At 47.6% G+C, this 13,160-nt stretch overlaps 1 protein-coding gene across 1 annotated transcript; it reads right to left on the bottom strand.

The window, feature by feature from the left end:
• Nucleotides 1-828: 828 nt before the first annotated feature.
• LOC144162067 (oligosaccharyltransferase complex subunit ostc-B-like) lies at nt 829-12,956 on the bottom strand. The gene is made up of 4 exons (XM_077692577.1): nt 11,093-12,956; nt 10,930-11,003; nt 9,070-9,287; nt 829-1,038 (listed from the first exon to the last, which is right to left on the bottom strand). Exons 1-4 carry the CDS (start codon nt 11,238-11,240, stop codon nt 1,020-1,022), a joined length of 459 nt encoding a protein of 152 aa, XP_077548703.1. The 5' UTR covers nt 11,241-12,956; the 3' UTR covers nt 829-1,019.
• Between the last annotated feature and the right edge of the window lie 204 nt (nt 12,957-13,160).

Raw genomic sequence — 13,160 nt, 5'->3', positions numbered from 1 at the left:
TATCCTTGACTCATTCAAACTACGTCAAGAAGCTACTGATACAACGCATGATGGGGCAATGATTAACACTTGCAATAAAAGAAAAGAAGCTCCCACTTACAGCAACAATGATGGAGTAAAGGTCGGACAGCGAAGCCTTAAGCATACCCCTTAGAGAGATTGACCAAGATTGGCCAATAAAACATAATAATAATCATAAAACATAATAATCATACGCGTTCCCGACACGTTTCACGCGATTTCAGAATCAATCCAACGGAAACACCAAGTGAACCCCACGATGCGTCGCATCTACACAGGGTTCCCCTCGCGGGGAGGTGGGCGCAATTTTTGTAGCGTAAGCTACACTGGCCGAGGTTGAGCAGTTACGCGTGAACCTTGAAGGGCCGTGCTGCGCAAGCGCGAGGAGAATTGAATTGGATTGGAATGGGTTGGATTTGGATTGAATTACATTGGATTGGATTGAAAATCCAGTCCAATAGAAGTACGGTTGTGTAGAGAATTGGGTCTGCGCATTCCAGAGGAGTGACGTGATTGGACTGGACTGGATTGGTTTGGATTGGATTGGATTGCTGCACCTTCGCTCACGCTACGTATACCCTGGCATAGCCTAGCTAAGCCAGTGCTAATTTTTATTTCTTTGGAGTTTGAGATAAAATTGGTATTATTGTTATTGGAGCAAAGCAGTCTTCCTAATAAACCAAACTCGCATTTTGTCTTCACAACTCACGTAAAGTCCTCCCCGCTCCTTCTCCACTCCTTGCTCCTCATACGAAAAAGAGCGAAGCAATACAAAGGCTGTTTTTTTTTTTTAGTGTGCACTGCAAACCTTTTATTTACACTCTCTTGAAACCACACCGTTTGTTGATATTCTCCCTGCGAAAGTTTACTTTGGCTGTGATGGAGCTGCAGCAGGGCCTTTAACCGGCAACAACTTGGAGACAACTGCTTTCGGAGCAGAATGGGTTCTCGAACGCCGCGGACAAAAGCATACAGCCCGGACAGGTAGATGAGCGCATTCAGCCATGCAGGTATCCGCTGAAAAAGAACCACAGCAAACATTCAGTACTCGCTTCCTCTCGACCATCCCTTTGCGACACGGCGTCTACAATTGGGCACGCGACATTTAAGAACATTTTTATGCAGAAATGCATTTAAGCCGGGGGTTGTCTTGCGTACGTTGGCCGGCGTCCGCGCAGGTGTTATCTCTCCGCTCCCGCGCGCGCCCTAGCAACGGATGTGGCGCGCCTAGCAACCGGAGCAGGTGGTGAGCGGCGGAGGGTAAGGGAGAGGAGGAGTGTGCGCGGTCGGGTGAGGGCGCTCGCATCGCGGAGCTCGCTCGGGAGGAGAGAGAGCTCGGGCGCTCCTCCTCTCCGCGCTCGGACTATATATAAATGATTACGCTCACACTCTCGCCTCTCTCTTCGCCATTAATCGCATCACACTCATCGGTGCACCCAATGCATTTCTGCATCCTCACAAGCCCCCTCGGGGAGGTGCGGGGGAATTTTTTTGTGAGTTACAATTGTCGCCATCCCCACTTGAACCGCTCAGCCAGCATTAGCATCTCCCGATCTACGGAACGGTGCTGCCATCTCGTGAAGGCCGCGCCAAATGCGTTACCAAAACAAGACAGCGAGATGAACGCCTCGGCGTTCTACGGCGCGGCAAGTAGGTGTTCTCGGTTTTACCTTTTCTGTCCAGTTAAAACGTTTATTAAAGTATAACTGAAGCTGTTACCGTAATATATAACGGCTACAGGTCACAATTATGTGCCCACTTTTTCTATTGTAGCAATGTTTAGGAAGCGGTGGTCACGTTTACGATGGCGTGTCTACGATTAGGACATGACCTAATTTATTAACTACTAATGATATCGAGTTGTTTAGGGATTTTAAGTGAAATTTTGGTTATCAAAATCATAAATAGGCAGTTACAATTTTTTCTGACGGCTACATCCTGATGCGTGTCGCAAGGGCTATTTTCAAGCTTTCACTTTCTGTTTTACTGCGACCGTGTGGACGAGGTTATTTGTTGATGCAGCAAAACATTCAACCCACCATAACAAGGCAAAATAAACCTAGGAACACTCATTAATAAACATCACTGACTATAAAAACAGTGCAAACAATATTTTACCTTTAGCAATGCCAGTTGCTCAAGCAGGCATACACAAGTACAGTGACGAGTTTTGATTGATTGATTGATTGATTGATTGATTGATTGATTGATTGATTGATTGATTGATTGATTGATTTATTGATTGATTGATTGATTGATTGATTGATTGATTGTGGGGTTTAACACGCCGACGCTACACTGGCGATGAGGCGCGCCGTAGTGGAGCGCTCAGGATTAATTTTGACCACCTGGGGATCTTTAAATCTTTAACGTGCGCCGAAATCCCTAACACACGGGCGTGTTCGCTTTTAGCCTACATCAGAAAAGCGGCCGCCGTGGCCGGGAATCGAACCCGCGTCCTTGGGCTCAGTGACGAGTTTTACAAGCTGGCAGCAGTGCGACAATAGCAAGCATGAATATACCAGATTAGGCCAACTACCCCTTCTTATTCGGTAAGTGACAATGACTGGTTGTCCCTGACGAACTCCCAAGATCATTCCTAGACCTCATGGCTGCGTAATCGGAATAACCGTATACCTTATTGTGCGAGTGCAATGTAGCCGTAAGAAAATCACTACATCAAAATTCAGGGTAAATTTTCAATCCTTGATATAACTGGTTGAAATAAATTTTTATTTACCAGTTACATCTGACCCCAACTGGAGCTAGGGTGTATTCATTTCTAGCTAACGCAAGGTACAACCTCTGACAGTTGGAACAAGGTTGCTTTGAGGGAAAATTTGTAGTCACTACCGGAGGCTGGGAAGCCCGTTATAACTCAGTTTCGTTGCTGTTGAAGCCGTCCGACAACTCGAGAGGTTCTGACAAAACTTGTTGAAAATTTAATAAAAGTAAAGAAAAACAAGATTGTTATACTAGTCGTAGCAGAAAAGTTTTAGCACAGCTCTTAAAAATATTACCATGTCGTACTAGCTTCACTGAAGAAAAAATTGGGCGCGTATCTGCTCCTTTCGTTGCAAATGTCGACGAAAGACGACAGTTTTCGGCGACATTTGCCAAATAAAGGCCTCTTTTCGCTTTCCCGCTTATTTCTAATGCTGTTCATCTCCCGTCGCGCTCCTGCCAAGGTAAACACGCTAGAGGTTTGCTCAAGTCGATTTAAATTTACCACGTTCCACTCCAACAGGCCGGGTGCCTTGATACCAGCGCTGCCGTACGGCGGAGACGCGCGTGAATCAAGGCGCCCTGTACTTCACGTTTATAGAACTACGTTGCCCTATACTCCACGCGCGTTCCAAGCGGAACGTGGAACCTACCTAGTGGAACCTTTCGTAACTGTTGCTGTTTGATTTCTCAAATGCCGCCAGGAGCTATAGTAGCGCGGGCAACAGCAGGCGACGGTTTTGTGCAGTTCATGTAGTATTTCATGTGCTATCGCAGAAATCAAGCATCCATGAATTTTTTATAAAGGAACACTGCAAATATCACTTATGTATTGTTTTTTTTGCCTCCTATTTGCGTAATATATTGTTCCTGGACAAGCATGAACATTGACAGCGGACTTAGACGTTTAGATTTTGCTGTGGGTATATAAACCTATTGCGCAGCTTCTGTTTCACTGATTCCGCCGGCTGGCTGAATCGAGCCACAGACAGACACACAAACAGACCAAAATTTCTGCGTTTAAGTAGCCCAAGAAAGGCTGTCGTCTTTAAAAATTCTACAGGGCACTTCAACGTGCTTATGTGCTCTGAAAGCGAAAGCCTGGCGAGACTCATCGATGATCTATTTACTGCTACGTCGTATTTCAGTCCCTTTCTTCACTTTCGTTTTAATTTGCTCGTTTTTGGCGGGAAACACTTGGACAAGCTACGTTACTTCTTCGTCGTGCTAGCGTATAATTTCCCGCTTTCGTTTCTTCGTTTTTTGGCGCGAATTACATCAAGAGAGGCTGGTGACACGCCAAAAACACGCGGGATCCGATGGGATTTCAAGCTCATTATCTACACAAGAAATCCAATTCACAACCACTGTACTGTGTCTGAACGTTGCCAGCTGCAGATTAATTGATTGGTCGATTAATTAATTAATTAGTTAATTAATTAATTAATTAATTAATTAATTAATCGCTCGGCCTATTGATTGGTCGGTTGATTGATTATTTGATCGATCTGTCGATTGATTGATTGATTGATTGATTGATTGATTGATTGATTGATTGATTGATTGATTGATTGATTGATTTAACGCGCCGACACAACGCATGGTGACGAGGCGCGTCGTAGTGGACGATAAATTTTGACCACCTCGGTATTTTTAATGTGCGCCGGAATCTCGAACACGCGGGCGTTTTCGCGTTTTGCCTTCATTAAAAAAGCTGACGCCGCTGCTGGCAATCCCACCCGCTTCCTCGTGCTCAGCAGCACAACGTCTTAGCCACGGAGCCCAGCTGTAGAACAAAGTCATCGTCGTTGTTCTTTTCTTTATGGCACATACCCACGCGGCTGATTGGCCAGAAATCTCAAGCTTTGATGGGCTAATGTGCTCGCTTCTCGAAATTCTCAAACTATGCGTTGTAAACGTAAAAGTTGCAAAATAGTACGCACCACGTGACACCTCAACGTGATGCCAGGTCGGTATAAGAAGAAAAGCTGATTGAAGTATTTCGCGCCAAGAGACAAAGAAGCGAAAGCGAGTGACGAGACAGGAATACGATGTAGCTGTACATATTTTGTCAATAAGTATCGCCACGCTGTCGACTTCGAAGCGCGTAAACGGACTTAAGGCCCAACCACATGCACGCGTAAAACCGACGTACTCGCGCAACAACGTACGCCTGCGGCGGCATACGCCGCTGCCTTTACGCCGGCCGACGACGTCGGAGAGGGCGAGTAACCACATATCGCCGCAACGCGCGCGTAAACCAATGCGCCGCGCAGTGTGGCTCGGCTACTTCGGACTCCGCTTTGAGGCGACCAGTTCAACTACATTTTAACTCAAATAAAGCAAATAATGCCTATTCTCACAAAAATACGTATATTTATTACAGGAACAACTAAAACAGTTCTTGGGACATTAAAAAACGCTAAGGATTAGTGGCAGGCACAACACCCTTCCGCTACATTTGGCGCAAAACTGCCTTGCTCCCATAGTCGCTCGTTGCTTCGCGTGTTTTGTCCGGTAGTTTGGTCACCGTATTTTACAAATTACTTTGTTTTATCGCATAATGAATAGTGAAGTTAGCTTATTTATCAATTCACTGTCTTGTTATGTGACCTGACCGCTGATAACATCACCGCCAGAGGTGTGTAGCGAAAGAAGACCAGCGTCTGGCTTCCGATGTGGTGATCGAGTCGATTAGCGAGGCAGTGAGCGCACCCGATCCTCCTCTTCCTCTTCTCCTACTGACGCCCCCTGCCTGCGCTTCTTTATTTCTCAACACACTCCCGCCGCCGCCAAGTTCCTTAGGAGCTAGCTGGCAGCGTCACGGGCAACGAGCGCTTGCTGGGTTGTTGGGTTGAAGTGACATATCTAAAAGTGAAGACTACGAATGTTCATATGGTCATCCGGGATAACAAGCTGTGCTCACGGTTTTCCGTCAGAAGGCAGCCGCCAGGATCGAAAGGAAACAGATGATGCGGGCAGCCAAGTGCCCAGAGAACATGCTGCGAATGCAGTGTCACTGTGGTCGTGTTCATATCCTCTCCGGCCTCCACAAATCGATCGATGCGCTGAAGTAACAATGCTGTTTTGTCCGCGGACAAGGAGACTTTGCTTTGGTGGGGCACGTAAGCGTAGCAGAAAGGCGCGTCCAGCATGGAATCGTGCTCGCCAGGAAAGGGGTCGCGACCATGGAAGCAACCGTCCTCTGTCGCCGCGTGGATTTGTCGCCGAGAGCGGCCGCTGCTCGCCTCTGGAGTCGAACCTCGCTCACGGAGCGCCGGAGAAGCATCCGCTTCGTTATCCCCTGAAGTGGGTTTACCTTCCCCACGAATCGCGTTTTCGTTGCCGGACCCAACGAAACAGTCGGCGAACCGTAGCAGGGCTGCTGAAATGTTGCAGAAACGAGAGCTGCGTCCCCAACGAAACGATCGCAACAGGGTCGCAGGGACGCCTCCAAAGCGGGAGTTGCATCGGTGATTCCAAGGTCATGGCAAGGCCGGTGAGAGGTTTCCGGACAGGAAGTCGAGTCGTCGATGCGAGGGTTGTGGGAGAGCTGTATTGACGTCTCCGAAGTGAGAATTGCGTCTGTGACACCAGCGTCATTCTGGGGCCACTTCGACATCTCCAAAGCAGAAGTCTCGTTGGCTAGGCAAGATTCACGGAACGGCTGCTGAGCCGTCTCAGAAACGATAGCCGCGTCAGCGACGCCGAGGTCCCGCGAGTGTCCTTGAGACTTCCCCGATACTGCAGTCACGGAAGCAGCGGGACTGCGCAGTTGCTGGAGCCTCTCTCCCTGGCTGAGCACCTCGGTGTCCTGCTTGGCGTTCTGAAAGGCCGAAGCGCCTCCGTTGCCGTTGTCCTGTTCTTCTACCCGCGTGCCAGTCATTTCCCGGACGGGCGGCACGTCACCCGGGACCATTGGCCGCCGGGCCTACTTGGGGAGCGAGCAAATAGTAGAGGTTGCGATGCGGGTGGTGAACAGGGCCGCCTGAGGTTGAAGGACGGGGCTTGCGGCAGAGTCTTGGCTTGCAGAGAAGCGTACACGCGTCCTCAGGGCGCAAATACGCTCGTCGTAATCGATGGCTTCCAAAACGTCAGCATTAAATTCTTCATCCTTCAGGTTCTCCTGAACTTGAGCGTCGAGTTGGTGAAGGCTCACCTGGTCATGCAAAATAAGGTCGAGGACATTTTGTCTGTCAAGGGCCGTTGCTGCCTGGCTCCGCAGCAAGGCGTCGAGGACTGTCATGGTCCCGGAGATGATCGCTCGCAGGACATCTCGGCGAATACGAAGAGCGTCCATGGCACCACTCGATGAAGCAAGACGCTTGGGTTGCGAATACCAAAGGGACAAGGGCGGGCTTAGACACGAGCCGAAAGAGGCGGCGGCCGAGGGCAAGGCTTCCAGGATAAAGCAGTACGAAGGTATCCAAGCCTCGCGTGCCTCAGATCCGCTGCGCTGTCAAACGTAGATTCGCTCGTGCGCCGGTTCCCGGGTTTCACGGCACCAGAAAATGTGTAGCGAAAGAAGACCAGCGTCTGGCTTCCGATGTGGTGATCGAGTCGATTAGCGAGGCAGTGAGTGCACCCGATCCTCCTCTTCCTCTTCTCCTACTGACGCCCCCTGCCTGCGCTTGTTTATTTCTCAACAAGGTGTACGTCAACACCGTACGTCCGAAAGTTTGCGTCGATGTCTGGCGCGCTCTGACTTGGGCGTAACAAGCGCGTACCAATGCATTCCGCGTACGCCGGAGTACGCCGGTTCCTTACGCGCTTACGCCGGTTTACGTCGTTGCGCGAGTACGTCGGTTTTACGAGTGCGTGTGGTTGGGGTTTTAGGTGTCCCGTAAAATTTTGATGCACCGCTGGCAACGTGCTGAGGTAGCGTGATGGGCTCCTACTTGGATCCTACTCTGGAGACACAAGTTTAATTCCCCTACGAACTCAAATGTGTTAGTTATTCCCTCTTTACAGCGGAAACAATTCTGTGCACCGGGCAACAGAAATTACTACAACAAAAGTTTTCCAGGCAAGAGGGCGCTTAAGGCTTTCGCCTTAAAAAATCACAAATTTTTGTACTCCGGCAATCCTCTTCCAGCTGCCTGAACCGGCATTAGATAACCATGTGGCTGGCATCTTTGCAACCACTGAGAAAGTTTGGTAAAGTTTCTGAGTCTTCCTTTTAGTCTGCGTCTGATCTCACGGCAACCGTGAGATTTACCTCCGGGAAATTCTCACGGCAGTTTCCATAAAAGCCGGCTGGCCTAAAATTTGCTGAGTATTATTACCTCCCAACGTAACCTAACAAAACCTAACCTAACGTAACCCAACCTTACGTATCATAACCTACCCAAATCCAGCCCAATTGCAACAATCCTAGCCTAACCCAACCCAACGACACAGAATACAATCTATGTTTAACGTAATCCAACCTATTCCAGAAGTCCTGTGCATCGATGTTCTGATATATTATTAACCAGGATAAAAAAGCATTAACAAAATCACCATGATGGAAAACTTCAAAAATTTCGAAAGTAAAAAAAGAACTTTTGGCCATGCCGGACTCGAACCTGAACCTTCTCGTTTAAAATCAAGCGCTTTAACAGAGCGCCACAGGCGAATCCGCAGGAATGACTTTTTAGGAAATATTTGTGCCATAAAATCTCCTGGGGTCAGAGAGCCAATCAGAGGCGACTGCCGTGAGAAATTCCTGAGGGTAATTCTCATGGTTGCCTGGATAATAGACACTACCTTCCTTTTATTTTCCCCCATGTTCCTGACCAATGAAATGCACGTTGCATTAACAACAGCCTGTTTGTTACTTCCACATGACAATAGGTGACCGGTAAAAAGCGCAAAGGCTCATGGGTGCGTCGTCTGCTCTTGCCACTTCCGGTTCGAGATCTCGCCTGGCCTCCCGTACGCCGACGGCTTTTACGCGCGCGTGTGCGTGTTGTTTATTCGTCACAGAGCGCTTACCTTTCAGAGCAGCCCCTAGTAGGATTCATCGTTGTTATTCATTGAATGCGCGATGCATGAGCGTTTTTGTTTTCGGTGGAAAAAGATAAACAACAAACACACGCTCGCGTGAAAGCCGCCGGCCTACGGGAGGCCAGGAGAGCTTTCGAACCGGAAGTGGCGGGACTCCGCGGGAGCAGACAATGCACCCATGAGCCTTTGCGCTTTTTACCGATCACCTATCTTTTTAAATGTTTGTGCTCCCGTCAATGCAACACACTTTCTCACGAGATCAACCCGCTTGCTTGCAATGCAACGTGTTTCTTTAGCACTTGCGCACGTGTATAAGCAAAGGAGATGGCGCCTTACGGGAGCTTGATCCGCATGAACACGTAGACGGTGAAGAATGAGACAAGGATGCAGATGAAGCCCGTGCTGATGAGTAGGATGCGGTTAAGCCTGGGCATGTTGGGGCTGTGCGTTCGGTCAAGGATGACGTATCCCAGACCGCCCACGGTGAAGAGGAAACTGGAGGCCAGTCCTTCCATGATGTACTGGCCGTTTACTCGGTACGCCATGAAAGCCACCTGAAAGAAAAAATAATTAAGGCTGCCTCTATTCTGACGGCAGTTTCCATAAAAGTTGGCTGGCCTAAAATTTGCTGAATCATATTACGTCCCAACATAACATAACATAACATAACATAACATAACATAACATAACATAACATAACATAACCTCACCGAAGTTAGCGTAACCTAACCGAACGCGTCACAACCTACCCAAATCCAGCCCAACTGCAACAAATCTAATCTAACCCAGCCCAACGACACAGAACACAACCTATATTAAACGTAATGCTACACATTCTAGAAGTCCTGTTCGTCGATCTCTTGATATAGTAAAAACCAGGGTAAGAAATAGCAATAACGAAATTACGATGACCGATAAATTCCGAAAGCAAAAAAAATTGCCACCATCTTCCACGAGGGGAACCCTGGGGTGATGCAAGGCACCTCACGGGGTTCAATTCGCGTTTCCGTTATGTTAGTTACCCAAATGTGGTTGAAGTGCAGCGAACCTTAAATGATGCTCAATCACACGTAAATTTACAATTACGCGGTAGCAGGCATGTTAGTGTCCATTTCAACTCATCGGAGCAGCAGTCGGAGCAGTAGCAGCAAGAGCGACTGACGGAGCGACTGAGGAGCGCGGTGCAGATACCGCGATTATATAGTCCCTATGCGAGAGAGAGTGATGAGAGAGAGACATGCATGCGCACTAACGCACAGCTGGCATGGCGAGGAGAACGTGCTAACGCAGCCGGCGGGCGAGGGGAAAGGAAGAGGGTTGCGGACGGACACCGGATGGAGGGACAGGCCGAGTGTAAGAGATGCCTTGCATCTAAAAAAAAAAAACGTCGCATTGTCGGACTCGAGCCTGAGCCTTCTCTTCAAAACCAAAGTTATTTGGTGGATACGTTTCGTGACGGAAGCCCCCGCAGCTTTTAGGCTCGCACAGCTCAGCCTCTACGAGACAGAGATAGAAAACTTTATTTGAAGCGGGTGGGTAATGTCTAGGCCCATGTCCCACGAGCAATGCTTAGCTGCGATAGCATGGCAGGATTGAAGGTAGAAAATTGGCTGCGTCTAATCTCACGGCAGCCGTGAGAATTACTCCCGGGAAATTATCACGGCAGTTTCCATAAAAGCTGGCCGGCGGAAAATTTGCCGAATAATATTACGTCGCAACGTAACCTAACGTAACATAACCTGACCGAACCTTACGTAACCTAACCGAACGCGCCATAACCTACCCAAATCCCGCCAAACTGCAACACACCTAATCTAACACAGCCCAACGACACAGAACACAACCTGTGTTAAATGGAATTCAACCAATTCTAGAAGTCATGTGGTGCGTCGATCTCTTGATATAGTAAAAACCAGAGTAAAAAAAAGCACTAACAAAGTCCCGATGACCAAAAAATACGAAAACTAAAAAAAAACATCGCAACGTCGGACTCGAACCTGAGCTTAAAACCGAGCACTATACCACAGAGCTACAGGGGCAGCTGAAGACACTGCTTTTTAAAGGGTTATTTATCAGATTGAATCTCCTCGTAGCGTGCTTAGCCAATAAGAAGCGACTGCCGTGAGAAATTTCTGACGGTAATTTTCCCGGTTGCCGGGATAATAGACACTGCCTAGAAAATTGGACCATGCTTACCGGCTTGCTGTGTCCGTGTTCATCCGTCGTAGAACCGATGCTTGGGGGCTCGACAATGATGTCGTATATCACACCTGCAGAAGCACCCAACGAACAGGTGAGTCGCTTGAAAGACCGGTAACGCGTTCCAAACAGCAGTGTATCGCCCACTGGGCCCACTTACCTCCGCACACGAGAAAGTAGGAAAACAACACGAACGGGTAAACAACCATCGGCGATGGTCTGCGGAACCACGACGGTCGTTTCAACTTCAGATTGGGAACTTCAAGCAGATGATATGGGATGCTGTAGAAAGACTCCATCGCGTGCATGACAACAGCTTCGGCGACAGTTGCTTCACAAAGTGACGACACTAGCAGGATGAATGATGCATGGATGGTGACCACTGCCTCTACAATGACCTGTTGGGGTTTAACCAGACACCCTCAACCTTTAACCTAACCTCCAGTCTGTCAGGGGAAGCTCGTTTTTCCCAGCTCCAAATGTGCCGAAGCGAACATCTTGCGATTCCTCGTGATGGCGGACACCGTCGTCGTCGTCGTCGTTATCCTTTCGTTTTGTCTCTTTTGTTTAAGCGCATACCCAGTGGAGGATTGGGCAGGAATCGGCAGCGTTGAGGCGATAATGTGCACGCTTCACAAAACTATGATTTAAAAACAAAAAAAAAATGAATGAAGAAAAAGCGCACGACCAAATATGAGAGTCGGTAGAAGAAAAGGTCGCGCGATCCGAGAAGCTGGAAGAAGAAGAAAACTCGAATGTCGGGTACGTGGCACTTGAGGGCTGCACTGCGAAACAGCAATGATGATAATGGTTTCCCCCTTTATGGAAATTTTTGTTTAGCCGGTGTTAAGTGATTGAGCTGTTTTTATTTATCTTCTCCACGAAATACAGGCATCAAGAATGGACGCAAGAACCAACAATATTTAAAATCGGCCCGCGCTCACGTGTTTTGAGAAGATTAGTCCATGTAGTACGTCGGTTAATACCATAGAGTTAGTATGAAACTCTATGGTTAATACGCACGAAAACAAATGATGGTGATGATTCGCGAAAATATGCTCTAGAGTAGAGATGTGAATGGTTGGAAAAAAACAGTAAACCATTACAAAACAACACGTTTTTCGTATGTTTTTTTTTTACCCGGTTAACATTGAAAAAACAAACACGGCGTCCCCGGGGAAATTCATTGTGTTGCGACCACTCTGCAGTGGGGGAAACGCTTTCTGAAATCAATGATTTGACGTGAAGTCGTGCGCAGATTTTTAGAGCGGAAGTTCTGCTGGGATTTTTGAGATGCAGCAGGCAACAATTATTTTCTTTTCACTCTTAACGGCACAATTCATCGGGCACTCAAGTCTCTGATGTGATTTGAAAGCCAGCGATTATCGAAGACTTCTTCCCTGCTGCATCGTATTTGCGGTGCGGTCACGTTCATAATTCTTGGTCCATCCCGGCACGGCGCCGTGTTTGTGCTGTAGTTACCTCTCTTGGCTGGAGCTCTTGGCGACCCGGGTTCGAATTCCACTGGAACCCAAATACGTTTCTATGTATATTTTATTTATTTCCTTGTTACAGCGGCCGAAATCTGGTTTCATTCGTGTAGACGCCAGAAACTACGGCCACTTCTCGCGTTTAATAAGACATCTGTGGCGTCCGTCTTAAGAAGTAGGTCGAATTTTTTATAGACCTCTGCGGAATCATTTTATTTCATTTTGTTTATATTTTTCTGAATGAAAAGCACGAAAAAAACTGTTTTTTTCCTCTCCTCAAAATTTAACGAAAACTTACATCTGTACTACAGAGGCCAGAGAGCATTATTGTGAACTTTTCAAAACACTGGTTTCACTTTCAAAGCCACTGCCTTTATTATGAAAAGGCCTGTGTTTTCAAAAGTTCACACAAAAGAGGACAATGATGAACAGCCTTTATAAACAGACCGTTAGGCCGTTAGGCCAGCATATTTTTACGAGGGAATTCGGCGGACGAACTAGTTGGCGAGCAAATTTTACATTAGAAAATCTAAATAGCTGGACTGAGAAAAACCATCTTAAAATAAACGCGAGCAAACCCAAATCCGTAATATTCAGAAATAAAACTAAGAACGTAACAATAACGCAACAAATACAACTGAATTCGACCCCGGTTGATATTGTCCCCAACATTAAAACACTAGGAGTGGTCTTCCAGGAAAACCTATCTTGGAACGAGCACATCGACACAATATCAAG

Source organism: Haemaphysalis longicornis, unplaced genomic scaffold (assembly GCF_048455015.1).
Source record: "Haemaphysalis longicornis isolate Haplotype H1 unplaced genomic scaffold, Haemaphysalis longicornis Haplotype H1 scaffold_12, whole genome shotgun sequence".
In the NCBI taxonomy this organism is placed as follows: Eukaryota; Metazoa; Arthropoda; class Arachnida; order Ixodida; family Ixodidae; genus Haemaphysalis; species Haemaphysalis longicornis.
Note: the sequence above shows the minus strand (reverse complement) of the source record. Positions and strands in the feature narration are given on the sequence as shown.

Excerpts from the sequence above, each read along its gene's own strand:
- LOC144162067 (XM_077692577.1), bottom strand. The coding sequence starts at position 11,240 with ATGCACGCGATGGAGTCTTTCTACAGCATCCCATATCATCTGCTTGAA. Across the intron at positions 11,004-11,092 it reads CTACTTTCTCGTGTGCGGAG|GTGTGATATACGACATCATT; the intron begins GTAAGTGGGCCC and ends GTGCTTCTGCAG. Across the intron at positions 9,288-10,929 it reads AACACGGACACAGCAAGCCG|GTGGCTTTCATGGCGTACCG; the intron begins GTAAGCATGGTC and ends TTTTTCTTTCAG.